Source organism: Podarcis erhardii, assembly GCF_964252035.2.
Source record: "Podarcis erhardii genome assembly, chromosome: 5".
Classification (NCBI taxonomy): Eukaryota; Metazoa; Chordata; class Lepidosauria; order Squamata; family Lacertidae; genus Podarcis; species Podarcis erhardii.
In genome coordinates, this window is record NC_138509.1 from 23,763,312 (window position 1) to 23,780,543 (window position 17,232).

A 17,232-nucleotide genomic window follows, 5' to 3' on the forward strand; every position below is an offset into this window, starting at 1 on the left:
ATTATAACACTGTGACAACACATTTAACCGAAACGCTTCTTTGATGTGTCTAGATCCAGCCAAAGACTACAAACAAGACTTTAGATAATGTTTGGGGATAATGATACCTAGCCTTGTATTAAGTGAATATAATGGGCCAAGCAATCCCTAGTGTAATTAGTGAAAAACCTTTGAGCCTAGTAGTCAGATATTACATTATAAGATTGGTACAGGAGAGAGAATGCTTTGGACAGTATGGTTTTATTTCATTAGAAGCAACAATTAGGTTGCTGTTATATGTGCAGAATGGGACTCATTCTACCAAGTTGTGGCATTATCTCAGGGCCAGGGCCAAATGTGGCCATCCAGGCCTCTGTATCCAATCTTTGGGACTCTCCCTAGGACCTCTCAGGCACAGCACCCTCCCTCAATGACCCTGCCCCATTCCCTCTTTCCGCCCGCATCTAACTAAAATATGTCATTGGCTGCAACTGATCTTGCTTGTTTGGGTAAGGAGTGGGGCGATGCACACATGCAAATGTAGAAACTTCTGACTTTTGTGTGGGTGTACAAAGGCGTCACATTTCTTGGTGCTCCACAGAGCTGTGCCTCTGGCCCCTCTGATAGGCAGCACCCCAGGAGAGACTGGGAGAATGCATCTTTCAGACTTTGAAGGGTTACCCATCATTGTTCTAATGGGCAGAGCCTCAGGCAGAATGAGACAGGCAAATGCTGGATGGTTCAACTGCAGGCAGTAGAAGACAGAACACCCCGGTTTCATTTTGCCACCTTACTCTGAATAATGTTGTGATCAGGGCAGGGGGCAGAAAAGTTGCCCTTTCCCCTCAGGCATGAAAAGTTAAGAAACAGAAGCAGCGTTTGCCAAAATGAACAACATATACTTTGCCACAATATTAGCTTGCAAAGCCGACGTTTGTCAGAAGGCATTGTGGTTAGTGCAGATGGAAAGACAACAAAATGCTACATCGGAAACAAAACAATGTGGCAGAAAACTACTATAAACTCACGTGCTAATAGCCAGCGATAAGGAAAGCCAGTCAACTCAAGTCAATGCCAGAGATTCATTTCTGCAACATTAATTAATTTAGTCAGGGCTGTGTGCTCTTTATTTCTGGTCGTTTTCTAAAATTAAAATTCTCCTCCAAGATCGCTGGAATTTTGCTCCAAGAAAAATGGAAGGCTGCAACCCATACCAATTTATATATATATGTATTTGCTTATTTTCATAATCAGTCGTAGAGAATGCAGGGTCTAAAAGCTTTATAGGATCTGGTTCTTGACAATGGGAGGCACTAAGTAGCCCCCCCCTTTTGATTTGATATTTCATCAGGCATTTCCCACACTTTTTAAATTAAAAAACAAGCCCAAACTTATACTCACATGGGCCAGAAAATTGCCTTTTTAGGAAAAATAAAAATAAAAATGAAGACCAAAGTTCTCAGTACACTTAATTTGATACTCTCTATAAAATTTGGTGCCCTTTCTGCATTTGCACAAAATTAAGAACTTACACAGCCCTGAATATAATGTTAAGGCAAATGAAAGCACTGGCTTGATGCAGGCCAATAATGAGGGTATATCTGCAGACAGATTAAAAATGGCTTAAGAGTCATCTCCCTAGGGAACTCTAGTTCTGAGAACAGAGAGATCTCAACATCGCCAGCAATTGACAGTTCCCAGGATTCTTTGGGAATGGGGTGGGAAGCCACAGTGGCGAAAATGATTTAGAAATTAAGTTTATAGTGTAGGTATACCCTGAATAGTTTGCTTTGGCCAGCGGGATGCATTAAAGAGAAATGGGTTTGGCTTTCAATCTTGAAAGCTTCAACATGGCACAGAAACAATCCTAGTGGAAGCCTCTTCCACTGGTCCAAACAGGAAGCAAAGTTAACAATGTAGGAAAGTACCTGAACTCTCATCCAGGACTCTGATCCAGAATCCAATAAAGACTTGGTAAAGAGTTGTAGAGATGTCTGGCTTGATCCTGATAGCAATAATCCCTCCTCTTGGTAAGAGCTACCAAAGCTGCACTATTTGTCCCCGTGGAAGCAATTGCCTTTTCTGTATACTTTTACATCAAAAGCCGCAAGCGTTTCCTCTCCTGTGGAATGTTTGCAAGGTAGTCTTTACACCAAAGCAGCACCATCTTCCTAAACACCTTGTGCCCTTAGCCCACAATTCAGCTTGCAATTCAGAAGCATACATCTGAAGCGTCCATGATGTCCTCATTGGGGTTTTCTCAGAAAGCATTTACTCTCAGCGACAGTCAGCACAATCAGGGCTGGTTCTAAGGGGGTGAAGGGCCCAGGGCAAATCACACTGTGTGTACCCCATTGCCATGACCTCCCCCTGCTCTGCCACCCCTCTTCCTCTCCTCACCTCCCCCCCCCAACTAACATTTCCCCCTTTCCTTCTCCTTTACTGGTGAGAATGGCAGTAAGCCCCCCCCCACCTCCCTCCCTGCCTTGTTCTAGGAACTCAGAAGGCAGAGACCCTCCTTGGGTGGGTGAGAGACAGATGGGCTTCTGGCTGTGGCACTCAACATGCCCCCTCCCCATCCAAGCACAAGGCCAGGTCTGGCCCCAGCCCCTCTCCCTGGCCCAGTCCCACCAGGGATGTCCCCGACCACAGTGGTCTCTCAGGGTTCTGTTTTAGAACATTGACTGCAGTGTTTTATCATCCTCTGCCCAAGCATGTGCCATTTTTAAAAATTAACTTACCAGCTAAATTTCTACCCACGCTTCCTCCCGAAAGAAGCCTTCCTTAACTGTCATGGATACAACTGGGACTTATAACTGGCAAGAATGCGAGAGGGAGAGATGGGGTGATTTGAAATGCAACTGTGAAACTATCATATTCAATTTCCCCTACGGAAAAGGCAAGGTGTTGGGGATTAAATAAAAGCACAATGGGAGAATAATGAGGCACACAGAAAGGTTCTTAATAGTAAAGGTAGAAGCTAAGAGGTCACCTTAGTCAGACCACTGGTCAGACAGGTTAGAATAATAGAATTGCAATGCAGGGATCTTTTACCCAACATATGGCTTGACCCCACAACCCTTAGATCATGAGTCTCATGCTATATCAACTGAGCTATCCCACTTGGGTTGCTCTGTATCAGCTACAATGACTAGCTCTGGTTTTCCATGGTTTCAGACAGGCGTCTTTCCCATGGCTATGTGGAGATGCCAGGGAACCTAGGACTTTTTGCATGCAATGCTGGTGCTGTATGACTGAGCAGTGTCCCTGTCCCACTGAGCCATGGCTCTTCTCCTGGGCTAGAGTTGTGGAGATGGAGAACATGGGTCTGCAATGAGTGCTAAATACTCACAGACAAAAATAAATAAGGAATCTGTACTCAACCAGGCAGAAAAACTGCAAAGCCAGTACAGATTTAGTCATTGCGGGAGGGCGGAGGGAAATCAGTGGTTGTAGCAATGCATTTGTACATCTGTTCAGCCATGGGCGTAGCCAAAGAGGTGGGCAGGAAGGGGCAGCTGCCCTCCCCCATCAATAAAAGTAAATAAAATAGCTAACTGAGGTTCTGCTCCCCACTCTGTCAGGAGAGATTGGCTGTTGTTGTCAAAACAGCTTGTCTAGCAAGAAAGAGAGACTGTGCAGGCCTAAATGGAGCCCCACGTTCTCTTCCCCAACAGCTGTTTGGCACAATGCCTTATCTTTCTGACTGGTGGTTGTGATATGCTATACACACGTAGTCCTGTCTGTGTGCAAGTTTCCTTAGCCTCCTAACTGGATTGCTATTTGGCTCTGTCCTTTCATATTTACAGCAATTAGGGATAGAGAATAAGAAGACAAGTTCTCTAATAAAGGAGACTTTGGATGTTACGAAGCAAGATAACTTAAGGTAAAAAGGCACGTAAGGTCATCTGTTTTTTAGAGTCTTTATTTCAGGTCAACCACACTGCTATATACAGAGAAAACTGGGTTTCAAAGCAACTGCAATACAGAACAGGCAAAGTTTTGTCTAAAAGTTATGTCATGCTTTTTAAAAATCCAGCGGACAATTTTTCCTCATATTTCCTCATTTCTTCCAGGCCAACATTACAAGGTTTTGCTATCTTGTGCCTTTTGCTTCTCTAATTCCTGGGCTACCACCTCCCACTTTACACTCACAGCAAGGTTCAGGTTTCAAAGGCGACACCTTAAGCTTCAGCGCTTAAAGATATGCCACAGACAAGGAAAAAATAAATTAAAGCCTGGACATCAAATGTCTTATCTAAAATGACATCATTGAACTACGCCAACTAAGAGGTCTACATATTTGGCAAACCCAAGCCCTGGGCACACTTTCCATTCCAACTTCCTATTTCCAGTTTTATTTAATCTGCAGGAACATACTCTGGAGCTATTTTATATATAAATATACTTGCTCGCAGAAATCTGCCCATCTCCCTGTTTCATTTACATTAGTTAAAAGCTAGAAATTATAATAGCTAAGCCAGTCAGCATTTTCAAGCTACACTATACGTGTGGTGAAGGCCAATCTAATCTATTTTACAATTCAGAGGACTTACAGGATGGTGGAGGGAAACCAGTAACAGAAAACAAAAGACAAGCACTTTGAGAAAAACAACAACACCCAGTGTTATGCCTTCCTAGTGTATCAATATACGGAATACTTCTAGGCGCTAACTCAGGAGAGCAGTTTATTCTTTATAGAGCAGGTCTGTCTTGCACATTTGTTTACTATTCATAGGATTTATTTAGCTTTTGACATTAAGGATTTGCGCCGAAAGGCCGTGATGCCAGTTGCGCAATTTCGCAAAGCGTGGGCTGTTACGTTCCGTTTCAAACCTTTCCCTGTGGCATGAAGAAAGAGAGAGAGGGATAGAGAAAGAGAGGGAGAAAGAGAGGGAGAGAAAAAGGGAGAGGAGGAAGAAAGAAAGAAAGAAAGAAAGAAAGAAAGAAAGAAAGAAAGAAAGGGGTTAGGGACAGTGACTACCGCTCCCCTGCCTTACAACTAGGGCAATGGCAATTTATTTGGATTTAAGTTGCCTCAAAAATCAGTGCAAAAGAGAAAAGAAAAGGACAAAAAACAACAACACCACCAACGAGCCTTTTGAAGAAAAATTGGGATAGTTTTTCATTTTAAAATGCTCAGCTTAATTTAAACACGAATTACTGCCCCTTAGTCTGAGTTTGGCTTGGCTTGACAGGGCTGCTTTTGCTAGGAACTCATAAGTGTATAGCCTCATCATTTTCCTGCCAGCAAATTTCCGTCTGATTAGGCGGCAGAGGTTTTACAGCATGCAAGAACAAAAGCGAACAATTTAAAGCATTCTAGCATCTAAGTAAGCGTACGGTAATTTCGTATCCAACACACACCAAACACAAATCTCAGCAGCTGTTTAACAGATATTTTCCAATTTCTGCTATTAAAGTGTGACCGATTAGAGCAGCCTTACACCAACCTGGTGCCTTCCAGCTCCCATCAGTCTCTGCCAGGTTAGGGATGATGGGAGTTTGAGTCCAACAGCTTCCAAATGACACCAGGCTGGAGGAAGCTAGACCAGAACTAGCACAACAAGCTTTGGGTAAGCTCAGAGGCAGAATATTTGACCAAGATGTTTTGGCGTCTAGGACGGAGAATCCAAAGGCATTCCTCTTGCAGTAGAAGGGAAGATAATATATCAACAGTGCAATCCTATTCAAGTTCCATTGAGCTCAATGGGCCCTACTCCTAGGTAAGTGAGGATATAGGGCTGCAGCTGGAATAACTTGCAATTTGACACCCCAAATTGCAGGCCTATAAGTGGCTGCTTCACTATGTACAGGCATAATTCTGAAATGTTGTTAACCCCTATGAGATTCAGGGGCTCTCAGCAATCTTTCCACAAATGTTAAAAATGCACAGAATCTGCCAGGCATCCTACAGCTCTGTGGATTGATCTGTGCCAGTAGTTTAGTGGGACAACCATACAGAGCTGGAAAAATTAAGAGAGATAGGTGAACGAAAACGAAGAAGAAGAAGAGGAAGAAATAATTCATATGATTATCTCAATGTTTGTTTATCTGTTAGTAAGTTGTTTAAAAAGAAGAAGTCCTTGGAGCCCCAAAATATCCTTATTTTGATGCAGCACTGGAGCATGAAACTGGTGAGATGAAAGAAAAAGCACACCCCTGTTCATATGTTATGCTTTCTCCTGATGGGGTTCAGTAAAACATGATGAAATGAAAAGCCCTTTGAATTGAACTTGGTTTCCTTTCTTTTATTTTGCCAAATAAGCCAGATTTGTGGATTTGAAGGGATAGGAATTTGTAGATGGGTTTGCTTTCCCCAGAAACTGGAAATTCTTCCCTGTGTACAATCTCCCTGAGAGAGTTCACTCTAAATGAGCAATATGGGTTGAGGTAGTCTAAGTACTTATCACAGTCTGCTATGCTATTAAGGTAAGACTGAGTGATGCCCCTTTCCCTGTATCTCGACACCAGATCTGACATGTTGTTAATTGCGTGGATATAATTAACAGGTACGCTTAAAAATAAATGTAAGCAGTAGCTGCACTCCTAACATAAAGCTAGACAACGGGATAACAGCCACACGGGTGTTAATTGTGTGAATAAATTGATTGTGCCCAAGCAGCAGCAGCAGCACTGCAAAGGGTTGGGGTCCAAATTGCTGTGGTCCAAATAAAAACTGTCCCCACCACCAAACGTCTGTATGGAGAGAAGCCTCCATTGGCGCCTATGGAGGCTATCTGACTGATGCAAATGGCAACTTTGAGGGATCAATTTCCATTGAGATCATGGCAAAGAGGGAAGTTCCCCTTCTCTATAGTACAGCTTGCTACCATGCCAATGGTTTCTCCTGAGTCCTAGTGTCTGCCTTTCTTTGGCTGCACACAGAGGGCTGACAGGACTGAGTGGAAGCAGCCAAGAAAGCTTGCTGGTGCCTCCCCACATATGACCTTTGAACTCCCTCTCCACTGGCATTCAGCTGACATGCCACATTGATGTGGCTTTGCCCTTAAGTCTGTCATGGCAAAAAAGTGTAGGGGAACATGCAGGATTCTAACTGGCTACCACTCTGCTACCAGAAAGTGGGTTCATGATTCAGGATTGGTGGCTTGTTTGTTTTTTAAGTTTCTAAGTAACATATGAACAGGACCTTGGTTACCGTCAAAGCCGAAAGAAGCACAAACAACAAACAGAATAAACAGTGGAAATCAGCCCTTGAAAAAAGGCTTTGTAGGCGATACACAAAGCACAGGCATATTGTGGGGTCCTACTAATGTACCATTTCCAAGGCATGACTCCCCATCGTAGTAAACATGGAACGCCCTCCAAGTGGTGCCATCAGGCCAGGACTTTAGGGCAGCCCAACTCAGCGCTGGAGGGCCTGCAAATGTAGCATGGGCTGGCTGACCTCATTTGGAAGAAAGTGAAGGGATGCACAAAGTCACCTAAAGGGAAGAGCCTTCCTGCCTCCCCTGTAACACCACTATGTCCAGAAACTAACTCAACCAGTAGAGGATGGTCCATTAGGGCACCTGGGGCACTACCCCATCAACCTTAGTCTTCCCCAGCCAGTATCCACCTGCCTAATGACTCCAGGGGTGGTTCTGCTGGTCAGCAGAGAGAAGGGCATGGACAAAACCAGAATTAGCTGCCTCTGGCGCCACCTACTGTTAACCTCCCTTCCCAAGAGGCACCAGCCAGCATTGCCGCGGGACCCCATCTCAAGCATCCTCTTCACCCTTTGTGATGTTTCATGGTGTTCTGGAGTTAAGCCGAGCTTTTCCTCACCTGTAGTCAGTGGCATGGAGTAGGGGCAAGGAAACGCACAGCATAATTGCACCCACAGGACGCTATGTATTGAGGAGGGGAGATGGGAACTCAGCACATGCCTGTCCCATGAGCCTTATAACATGCAGCTCTGCCCTTAGATGTCTCCAAAGCTTCAACAGTCCATGGCTATCTGCACATCATACCTTTAAAGCATCTTCAAGGGACATCCCTCCCCCGCAAAAAGTATTGGGGGCATTGTAGTTAACTAAGGGCTATTGGGGTGTGAGGGGTGAACTACACTGCCCGGTATTCTTTGAGGGAAAGAATGTGCTTCAAATGTGCTTTAAAGGTACAGCATGCATGCGGTCTGTAGGTGGGAGGGTCGGCTGAAGACCAGAGGTGCCATCTTCTTAACGGGATTGAGGGGGCCCCATGTGCAACACCATGCGATGCCAAGACGCCATGTGCATGACACCCTGACGTCACATAACGCAAGAAGCCAGGGGGCAGAAATTGCCTTGGCCCTTGGCAATTGTCGCCCGTGTGCCAGCACCTCTCCTGCCCCACTTGCCCTCACCGGCAGCCCGGCTGCCTTTCAGCAGCCTTCCGTGGGTGGGTGCGAAGCTCTGCCAGTGTGGTGTAGTGGTTAAGAGCGGTAGTCTCGCAATCTGGGGACCCGGGTTCGCATCTCCACTCCTCCACATGCAGCTGCTGGGTGACCTTGGGCTAGTCACACTTCTTTGAAGTCTCTCAGCCCCACTCACCTCACAGAGTGTTTGTTGTGGGGGAGGAAGGAAAAGGAGAATGTTAGCTGCTTTGAGACTCCTTAAAGGGAGTGAAAGGAGGGATATCAAATCCAAACTCTTCTTCTTCTTCTTCTGCCTGCCTCCCTGCCTGCCTAACAGCAGCACAAAAGAGCCCACAGGGGACCCAGAACTCCCCAGCCTGCCACACCACAGATGCTCCTTGAAAAGCAGAGCTGGAGGCGCACAGCCCCACCAAGCTGCTTACCTCCCCATTCAGACAGGCTCCACTCTGGTCCTCCCTGTCTGTGCTGCCAACTCTCAACCCCGGACTCACAGAGCCCACAGCAAAAGCATCCTTGTGACGCTGCAAGGAGCCAAGGGCAGAGCCGAATGCCCCTTGAAGTTGGGGGTGGGGTGCTCTGCTTGCTCAAAAAATATTTTTTTGGGGGGGAGTGGAAACTGTCTCGGCCCCTAGGAGTTGGCACACCTGCTGAAGACCTGCTGAGGCAAAGGGCAAGGTGGTGCCTCCTCCAATCTTACCATGTGCAAAAGCCGTATGGGTTGGAAGCTGACTCTTACTTCAACTTCAGCACAGAAAAATACCCTCCCCTGTGCCTGAGAGCAACAGACTGGCTTGTGAGGTGTAGAACAGGTTGTGTGGCGAACAGAGGTCTCTGTCCTCCAACTTGATCTCCCTGCCACACAACTCCTCCAGCACAGGTTAGCTGAGGCGCCTGCCTCATTCTCCTTAATGACTCTCTCTCTCTGTGGCATTTATTTAGTGCACAGTTTTCTAGCTAGGCTGCTCTAAATCAAATTAATAGGAGTCTCCCAAAAGACAGCATTTTCTTTTAGAAAGAAAAACTTACACACACACACACACACACACACACACACACACACACTCAGCCCATGTCAAGATATCTCCCTCTGTCTTGGCATGATAAAGAATTCAAGAGATGTCATTAGAGAAAGGCAAACTACTTCACAATTCACTGAATAATTCATGGCAACCCCATAACAAAAGAAAACATTACAGTAAATGGGAACTTTACAATCTGAAGCACCACATCCTCTCATTCTGAGAAAAGGCCATGCATTAACAGTGGCTAGGGCTGGTTATGGAGTGTCAGTCCCCAGGCCCAAGAGTGAAAAATGCAGTTATTTTCTTTTTTTACTCTGGAACTCCAGAGTTTTTGAGTGGAAGACTATAAGGAAACAGGGAGTTCCGTGGAGAATCATCCAGCCCTTCCGATTTCCCACAGTGAATGAAGTTGAAATACAGAGGTGACACAGCAACAGAGAATAGTATTCATGTGCTAATTAGCAAGCAGATAGACTCTTACACTGACAGTCTGAAAGGACTTATTTTGATTTTTGTTTTCATCCATCTATGGCAAGCTTCCTCAACCAAATGCCCTGCAGATGTTTTGGACTATGACAGCTGCCTGGGGCTAATGAGAATTGTAGTGTAAAACATCTGGAGGCTGAGGCCAGAGAAGGCTGGCACAAGGGCAGGTGAATTTTGAAGAGCCACCACAAGGAGGCATCACCCCACAACCGTTGCATGAAAGTCTACCTGCACAGCCTGAAAGCAGCAGAAAGCAAACATTTTCCAAGATGGGAGAGTATTGCATGGATGGAGACTTTTGCAAGTCCATTTTACTAGCTAAATACTGATGAAAAATATATATATATTTAAAAAAACTCATTAATGGTCTTAGGCCTCCTCTCTGAAGACCACATACAGTGAATACTGGAAGAATTACAGATTGTGGTTGCCACAGGCTCTCCCACAAGCCCATTGCTTTGGAGGCCATGTTGTACAAAGTTAAAGACTCCACTATAACTATACTACTAACAGCATTTGGGAGTTTGACACAGCACTCCATTTTTGTCTCGCCTGCTTTTTGGAATGATGGGTGAATGTGTCTGGTAGTCTATGTTGGATCAGGACATAGCATACCACTGCAGCAGCCCCTTCTTCTATGGTTTAAAAACCTGCTACTTTGACCACAGATCCTTCTTGGTCTTCTTTATAAAAATGAATCTGCAGGCTCAGGATAGTACTGACTGAATGTGTAAACGCCTACTTTAACCTCCTGGCCCATCATGCTCAAAGTCACTGTTCACCAGCGGCTGAGCACCCCTGGCAATCATAGTTTGAGAAACAAGTGACATGCACGAGGCTGACAACATACAGCACATGACGCATAGAGTATTGTTACGTACATTCAACAAATTACGCAGTCTTCTATAAACGGATGCATCTGCCCATTTCCCCTTCTGAAAACAAAAACGATCATTCCTTGCCTGACTTTCAACTTCAGGGGTTTTAAACTGAACCTTTCCTTTGTTGGCCAGTGCAAGCTCTTTGAGGAATATATTTTGCCTTCAAGGGCATGCAAAGGAACAACAAACAGTCTCATATTAATGGGTCAGATTGTGTTACTTGTGAAAACATCTCAAATCCTGGGGAACTGTACAGAATCCAAAATACTTAACTGGTGCAGAAGCTATTGCCTTAGTTCATACAGGAGTCATAAACAGAGGCGCTACATGGTAAGGAGCCTCTAAGGCAGTGGTTCTCAACCTGTGGGTCCCCAGATGTGGTTGGACTACAACTCCCATCATCCCTGAGCTCTGGCCTTGCTAGCTAGGGGTGATGGGAGTTGTAGTTCAACATCTGGGGACTCACAGGTTGAAAAAGGCTGCTCTAAGGTGATTGCTTCTACAGTCCCACTCAGAGTCCCCATTCCAGCACTACTGCTCCCTTGAGCACCCTGTTCTCCTTCCTGGAAGGAGGTGGGTGGTAGTGCCAAAAGAAAGATGGAAGGAAGCTTTTCTTAGGTGGCTGTAGCAGTTGTTGGAGCTGCTACAGGAACCCAGAGTGTTCTCATTATGAAGCCTCTATTTAGGGTTCCTGTGCGAACCAAGTCAGAAATGAGATGTTACAGTAAGTCAGCTACAATCAGAATATCATTCAGCAGAGTTCCAAGGGATGTGCATTTTCTGATGCTACCCAGCGCATATGCAGCAAGTGTAGATGCAGTGGAAAAACCCACATGTGTGGATGTCACACATGGCAATCTACATGCAGAGATGGCACACTGATTCTTATGGAATGCCTTCCATGTGCGAATTTTGCAACATGTGATGCAGTTCTCCAGCCTGTAAGCATTCTGCTAAAACAGAAGAAGCCAGTCTATAGACCTAAATCTTAGACTACGCGTCTGAGAGATAAGCAAAGCTCCAGTTTCATAAACGCCTGGCACTTGCAACGGAAGGCGAATGGCAGCCAAATGTACCTGCAAACATACATCTAAATTTTTTCTGTTGGGTGTGTGCTTTAGAAATGGGGATATGCATGGAAGAATCACAGGGATGAAACACCAACAAAAGCAAATCTGCAGCACTGCAGTGGGAACTCTGGCGATCGCAATCCCAAGACCCCGCTAGAAGAGTATGCTCAGGGAGGGAGAGCTACGCAAAAAGAGAGTAGACTAGGATCCAGAATTATCTACTCCAGACAGCCACCAATAAACAAAGTAGGAACAAGGTGAATCCTGCAGCCTATTCAAGCTAGACAAGCACAAGTAATGGATTAATATTTGAGCTTCTGTGAGACAGAATATGTGAAAATGGACAAACACTTTACTCTAGTAGCAAAAGCAGTCCTGTATGCTCATACTGCATTATTATGAGAAGAAACAAACCAAATAATCTTGGTTGAGTTGGGTTTTTGCTTTCCCCCACTTTAGTTTCCATGAAAACAAACTGAAGGTGTTTTATTCATATTGTTGGGAACAACTCCTGTACCGTGATCATCTGTGCATCTCCATTGAAACAAGTGCCAATCACAAGGTCATCCAAATAAATTGCTCATTAAAATTTCAAGACTAGCCACACCATCTTATTACATTTCCATCCACTTAACACAATTTAGGGCAGTCACATGCACACTGGCTCATGGGGGGCTGTCACACAAAATAATCCCACCACAAACAAATGGGAATCCCTTGTGCAAAGACTGGGCACGCCCACTGAAATTAGGCTACTTCCCCGTCTATTCCACCTAGAGACTCTTTGTTAAGCCAACAGCACTTTCATTTTAGTGGTTTGAGTAAATGTAGTAGGCTTCTTAAGAACTAAATTTTCATAGTGTTCAAATTAATGCCAGTTTAGAGCACTAAATATTTGTTATCAGTAAAGAGAAGGCCATAGTACTTGCTGCTAGTTGCCTACCTTGATCTCCTCAGGGCATCTTCATCTGGATCTTGCACTGCAGATGAGAAATTGACTCCATTAGAGAGGAAAAAACAAACAAGACAACTAGGTGGAGATTACAACCTAAGTACAAAGGGAGCAGGAATTGGTAACTCAGGTTCTCTAGGGGATCAAATGACACTTTGCATGGGAGATCTGTGATTGGCTCTCCCAATGCTGGCAGGTGTGAATTTCTATTCAGTGGTTTGAATTAAAATAGACAAAAACCACTTTGAATTTCTCTTCCTTTCTGAAATCTGGTTAAAGTGTTAGTTTATTCTTCCTGCTTTAAAAAAAAAGCAGTTTTCAACAAGAACACCACCTAGGATTTTCTATTTATGTGTGATTTCAATTCACACTGTTACAACTGGAGCAGGAATAAATTTGTTGGTCTTAATATCTCTTAAGAACCAAAGAAAGAAATTGCAGGATGAAAGGAGGGGTGACCATGATTAGACTTGTCTCAGCAGCAACTTCCCCCCATTGCACCGTAACTTGACATTTTGGAATCTTTTTATTACACTGGCATTTCACTCAGCATGTTCTGTCTGAAATGTTAATGTTTTGATTTTGTAAACTATCCTTTGCTGTCCCCTTACCATCTCATTTCAGATTTGCTTTTGGAACAGACACAAAACTGGTAGCCCTGCTGGATGATTCACACCCAGATACCAACAGGGGATAAACTTTTCTGCTGACCTTGTTCCTATCTAAGGGTACTGCCTGGCATCATACAGTTCTCATGGACAACTGGAACATCAGGTCACTGTGTCAGGGCTTCCTTACCAGTGATTTTATTTTCATCTGTCCAATCAGACGCAGAGGGTAGGCACTGCAGAAGCTTGCTAGGCCCCATGGCAATTGGAATGGGGCACTCCTTAGGCTCCAGAGATCTTTAACTCAAAGATGGCTGAGAGATTATCTGGACCTTTGGAGTAGGTTGTCATCAATATATTGATGACACCCAGCTCAATACCTGGGATGCTAAGGCAACTTAACTTAAACAAGGTCATGGGAGTAATATTCCCAGTCCTATTCTCTGAGCTGCAGCCACCTGCACTCCTGAAACACTTCTCCAGAGGGTCAGGGGCCCTCTTGAACAATGAAACCAGTTGGGCAAACCTCCACCCAATTTTGGACAACCTTCCCTTCCCCAGCAGATTGCCAAAGTGAATTATTTGTGCCCTGGGGGAATTAAACATGCTGGCAATCAATATGATGGTTGTCATGCCATCAACGCAGGTTCATGGCCTTGGTATTATCCTGCATCCTTTTTCATATGTTGGTTGCTATGCTTCTGCAACAGCATTATGACAGTTATGTCTTCTGCATAGACTGTGGCCCCTCTTGGCAAGGACCCTGCCATGTTGATGCACACTTAAGTACCTCCTAGGTTTGGCTACTGTAAAACATTTTGTGTGGGACTGCCTTTGAAGATTACTGTAGAGTGGTGTAACATGCTATAGTCCAACTCTTATGAAATGTCAGGAGATGGGAACACGCTCAGCCTTTGTTTTATTTTCCAGCCACACTGGCTTCAGTTCTTCTCCCATGCCCAATTCAAGGGACATAAGAAGTTGTATATGGCATGGAATCGACATACCTTAATGATGGTATCTCTCTGTATCCATTATCCTGCAAGCCTTCAACGTCATCTCAGGCCCTCTTTCAGTTGCCATCTATTCATAAAATCAGGCCTGGCATCTGAACTTGGCACCCTCAAGGACCCAAGCACATTGGAAAGCCCACCCTGGCTGATGCTAGCACCTCTTTAGGTTTTTTCCCCACCCTTGCAAAATGTTTTTAGGAACCAGGGTTGAGAGGAGGGTTGGGCTAGGTAACTGTTGCTGCTGTCGCCACCATCTTAATTCCCTCCCATGATGCCTCTGGCACAACACTGTAATGCTGCAATGTGATGCCAGTGGCATTGAGAGGGAATTAAAATGGCTTCCCCGCTTAAGCACAGAACTCCACCTCTCATATTACCTTATGACTACTGGCCGTTGGTATACAGAGGGAAAACAAAGAATTCCATCAAAGACGTGAACTGGGGCTTCCCAGCCTGACTTACTGTACTCAGTTCCTGTCATCTGAGCCAGGATGCGGAAGGACCTGGACTGCAAGTGGGAAGAACGGCGACTCCAATCATCAAGCTCATCTTCAGGCTTGTTCTGAGTTTTAAGCACAGCCTGATACACAGGAGAGGCACTGTCTACATGAGGATCTTTAACAGGGAGGCTACTGCAATGCAGAAAGAGGTGCACTGTAAAATGGCCAATGCTGATTTTGTCCTCCCCTCCCCAACACCCTTCCTGCTGCTTGTCTGCAGATCCCCAGTTTCCACTTAACCACGGTTCAGTGAGATGATGCACTTGTGATAAATGTAAATGTCGGCCAGCAAATGTAAGGAGACTAACAATTCTGACTTGCATTTGTTGTCCAAAGGGTGTCTGTGGTTCTGGTGGTGATGGAATGGAGCCAGACTAAGTCCCATATCAGTGGTACTGAGATTAGTCATGATAAACTTTTTCATTTTGGTTACAATGGGAGCTAAGTGCAACCAACAGTTGTCTGTATCCAACCCATAATCATCCATATGTCTATATCTCTATATCTTTATATATTTCTATATATCTATATCGATACAACTTTGCCCATCTTCTAGTTAAGAATGATCAGCACGTGGACCTATTCCAAACTATCAAACAAATCTACCAACAGGCTAAAATATTTCAACTCATTTATCCAAATGGCCTGCAATTGTCCAAAATACTTCAATAATCAGTTCAGATAAACTCTTTACAAAGAACTACAGGGAGCAGTTTTTCTTCTTCTTACACCATGATGGATTTTCAGAGTAACAGATCTATTACATTCTCTAGGTTCCAGTTCCCTCTATTATCATTTTGCTGTAGAACTGTTATTATATCCCAGGCTTCCTCAACCTCAGCCCTCCAGATGTTTTTGGCCTACAACTCCCATGATCCCTAGCTAGCAGGACCAGTGGTCAGGGATGACAGGAATTGTAGTCTCAAAACATCTGGAGGTTGAGGAAGCCTGTTATATCCTATATGTAGGCATATTGAAACCATACAGTGCTGGGCCTTTATCCCACTATCTTATCGACATCCGTGTTAACAGTTTTTTAAAAAATAAGCCTATAAGATAGATAGATAGATAGATAAATGCTCAAACTTTTATGCTGATATATCTGCCTTCAATGACACCATAGCACCATGTTTTGAATATTGTTGAAAGATGGCAACTGGTGAGTGCCATTTGAGGAATATTTGCTCATATTATAAGGATATCAATGCTGATCAGACGCAGCTCACTAAACAAAATTATGTGCATACATAATCATGGAATTAAATTCACTCCCCTTATCACTAGTAGCATTGTACTGGGCATGTCATGGGTCATCAAGGAACTTTTTTTTTTTGCTTTCAGGTGGATAGCTTCAATTAACAGAGATGGACAAACTTCAATTTATATCATAAAAAATAGTCATACATTAAAAACCCCCGCAGGCAGCACAATGAAAAATATCACCAATGCAAACCTCTTGGAAAGGGAATCCATTTGATCCCAGTCTCCTGCTTACAATCTATGGAGAAGACCAGGTGCTAAAGCCTTGCTGAATCTAACCAAAGTTCATCAGGCCTAGCATTTTGATTCCCAACAACAGCCAGACAGATGCCCCTGGAAGCTCACAAGCAGATCATGAATGCAGTGGTTTCCCCCATGGCATTTGTTCCCAGTTATCTAACAATTACGCAGCACACTGGCTCTGAACACTGAAGACTTGATTTAGCTTGCATGGCCAATAGACCTCTGCTCTGTTAATTTATCTAATCCCCTTTTCAAAGCTGCCAAACTCCAACAGCCATCACCTTGGGATAGTGAATATTCTTCTTATGTGTTTTATGAAGAAATACTTTCCTTTGTTGCTACTGACCCCAATGTTCAAAGACAGAACAAAACCCAAGAAAGGTTTTTGGAATTTGGCTCCTCGGGTTAATTGTGTCATTGAACTTTTATGATTTGTATTAAACTGGGCAGCTAATAACTGAAATCAAGACACACCACAATGCCAGAAATCCAAGGAACTGTAACATGTATCTTGTTATTAGGTTCATTCAAAGTATATCTGAAAACTGTTTAGGATTTTTGCAGTATAATCCAATGCATGCCTACTCAGAAGTAAGCCCTGTTACTGAGTTCACCATGAATTACTCTCAAGTGTGTGTGTACAGGAGTGTAGCCTAAAACGTTATTCACTTCCTTGGCATTTCTAGTCCACTTCACTTATTCAGTGGTCATTTATTTATGTACAGTTCTGCAGTGACGATCTCTTTAAACAGGGGCAGAAACAGAATGATAAAAGTTTATGGAAAGAAAATTCATTGGAATATGCATGAAAAAAGGAAAGGCAAAACTATCTTGTCTTGGTGTATTATGAATTAAACAG

General features: G+C 44.1%; 1 protein-coding gene across 16 annotated transcripts in view; it reads right to left on the reverse strand.

The window, feature by feature from the left end:
- LDB3 (LIM domain binding 3) overlaps window positions 1-17,232 on the reverse strand; it is a 148,682-nt gene that overhangs the window by 40,337 nt on the left and 91,113 nt on the right. For 12 of the 16 annotated variants that reach the window (XM_081861172.1, XM_081861164.1, XM_081861175.1 and 9 more), the window contains 2 exons: window positions 14,833-15,002; window positions 12,741-12,777 (listed from right to left, as the gene is read on the reverse strand). The exons of 2 other annotated variants lie outside the window; for them this stretch is intronic. In XM_081861172.1, the coding sequence (XP_081717298.1) occupies window positions 12,741-12,777; window positions 14,833-15,002 (207 nt within the window). Of the gene's footprint in view, window positions 1-3,888; window positions 4,822-12,740; window positions 12,778-14,832; window positions 15,003-17,232 lie in introns of those variants that run through there. 2 more of the 16 variants (XM_081861171.1, XM_081861170.1) reach the window with 1 other exon arrangement.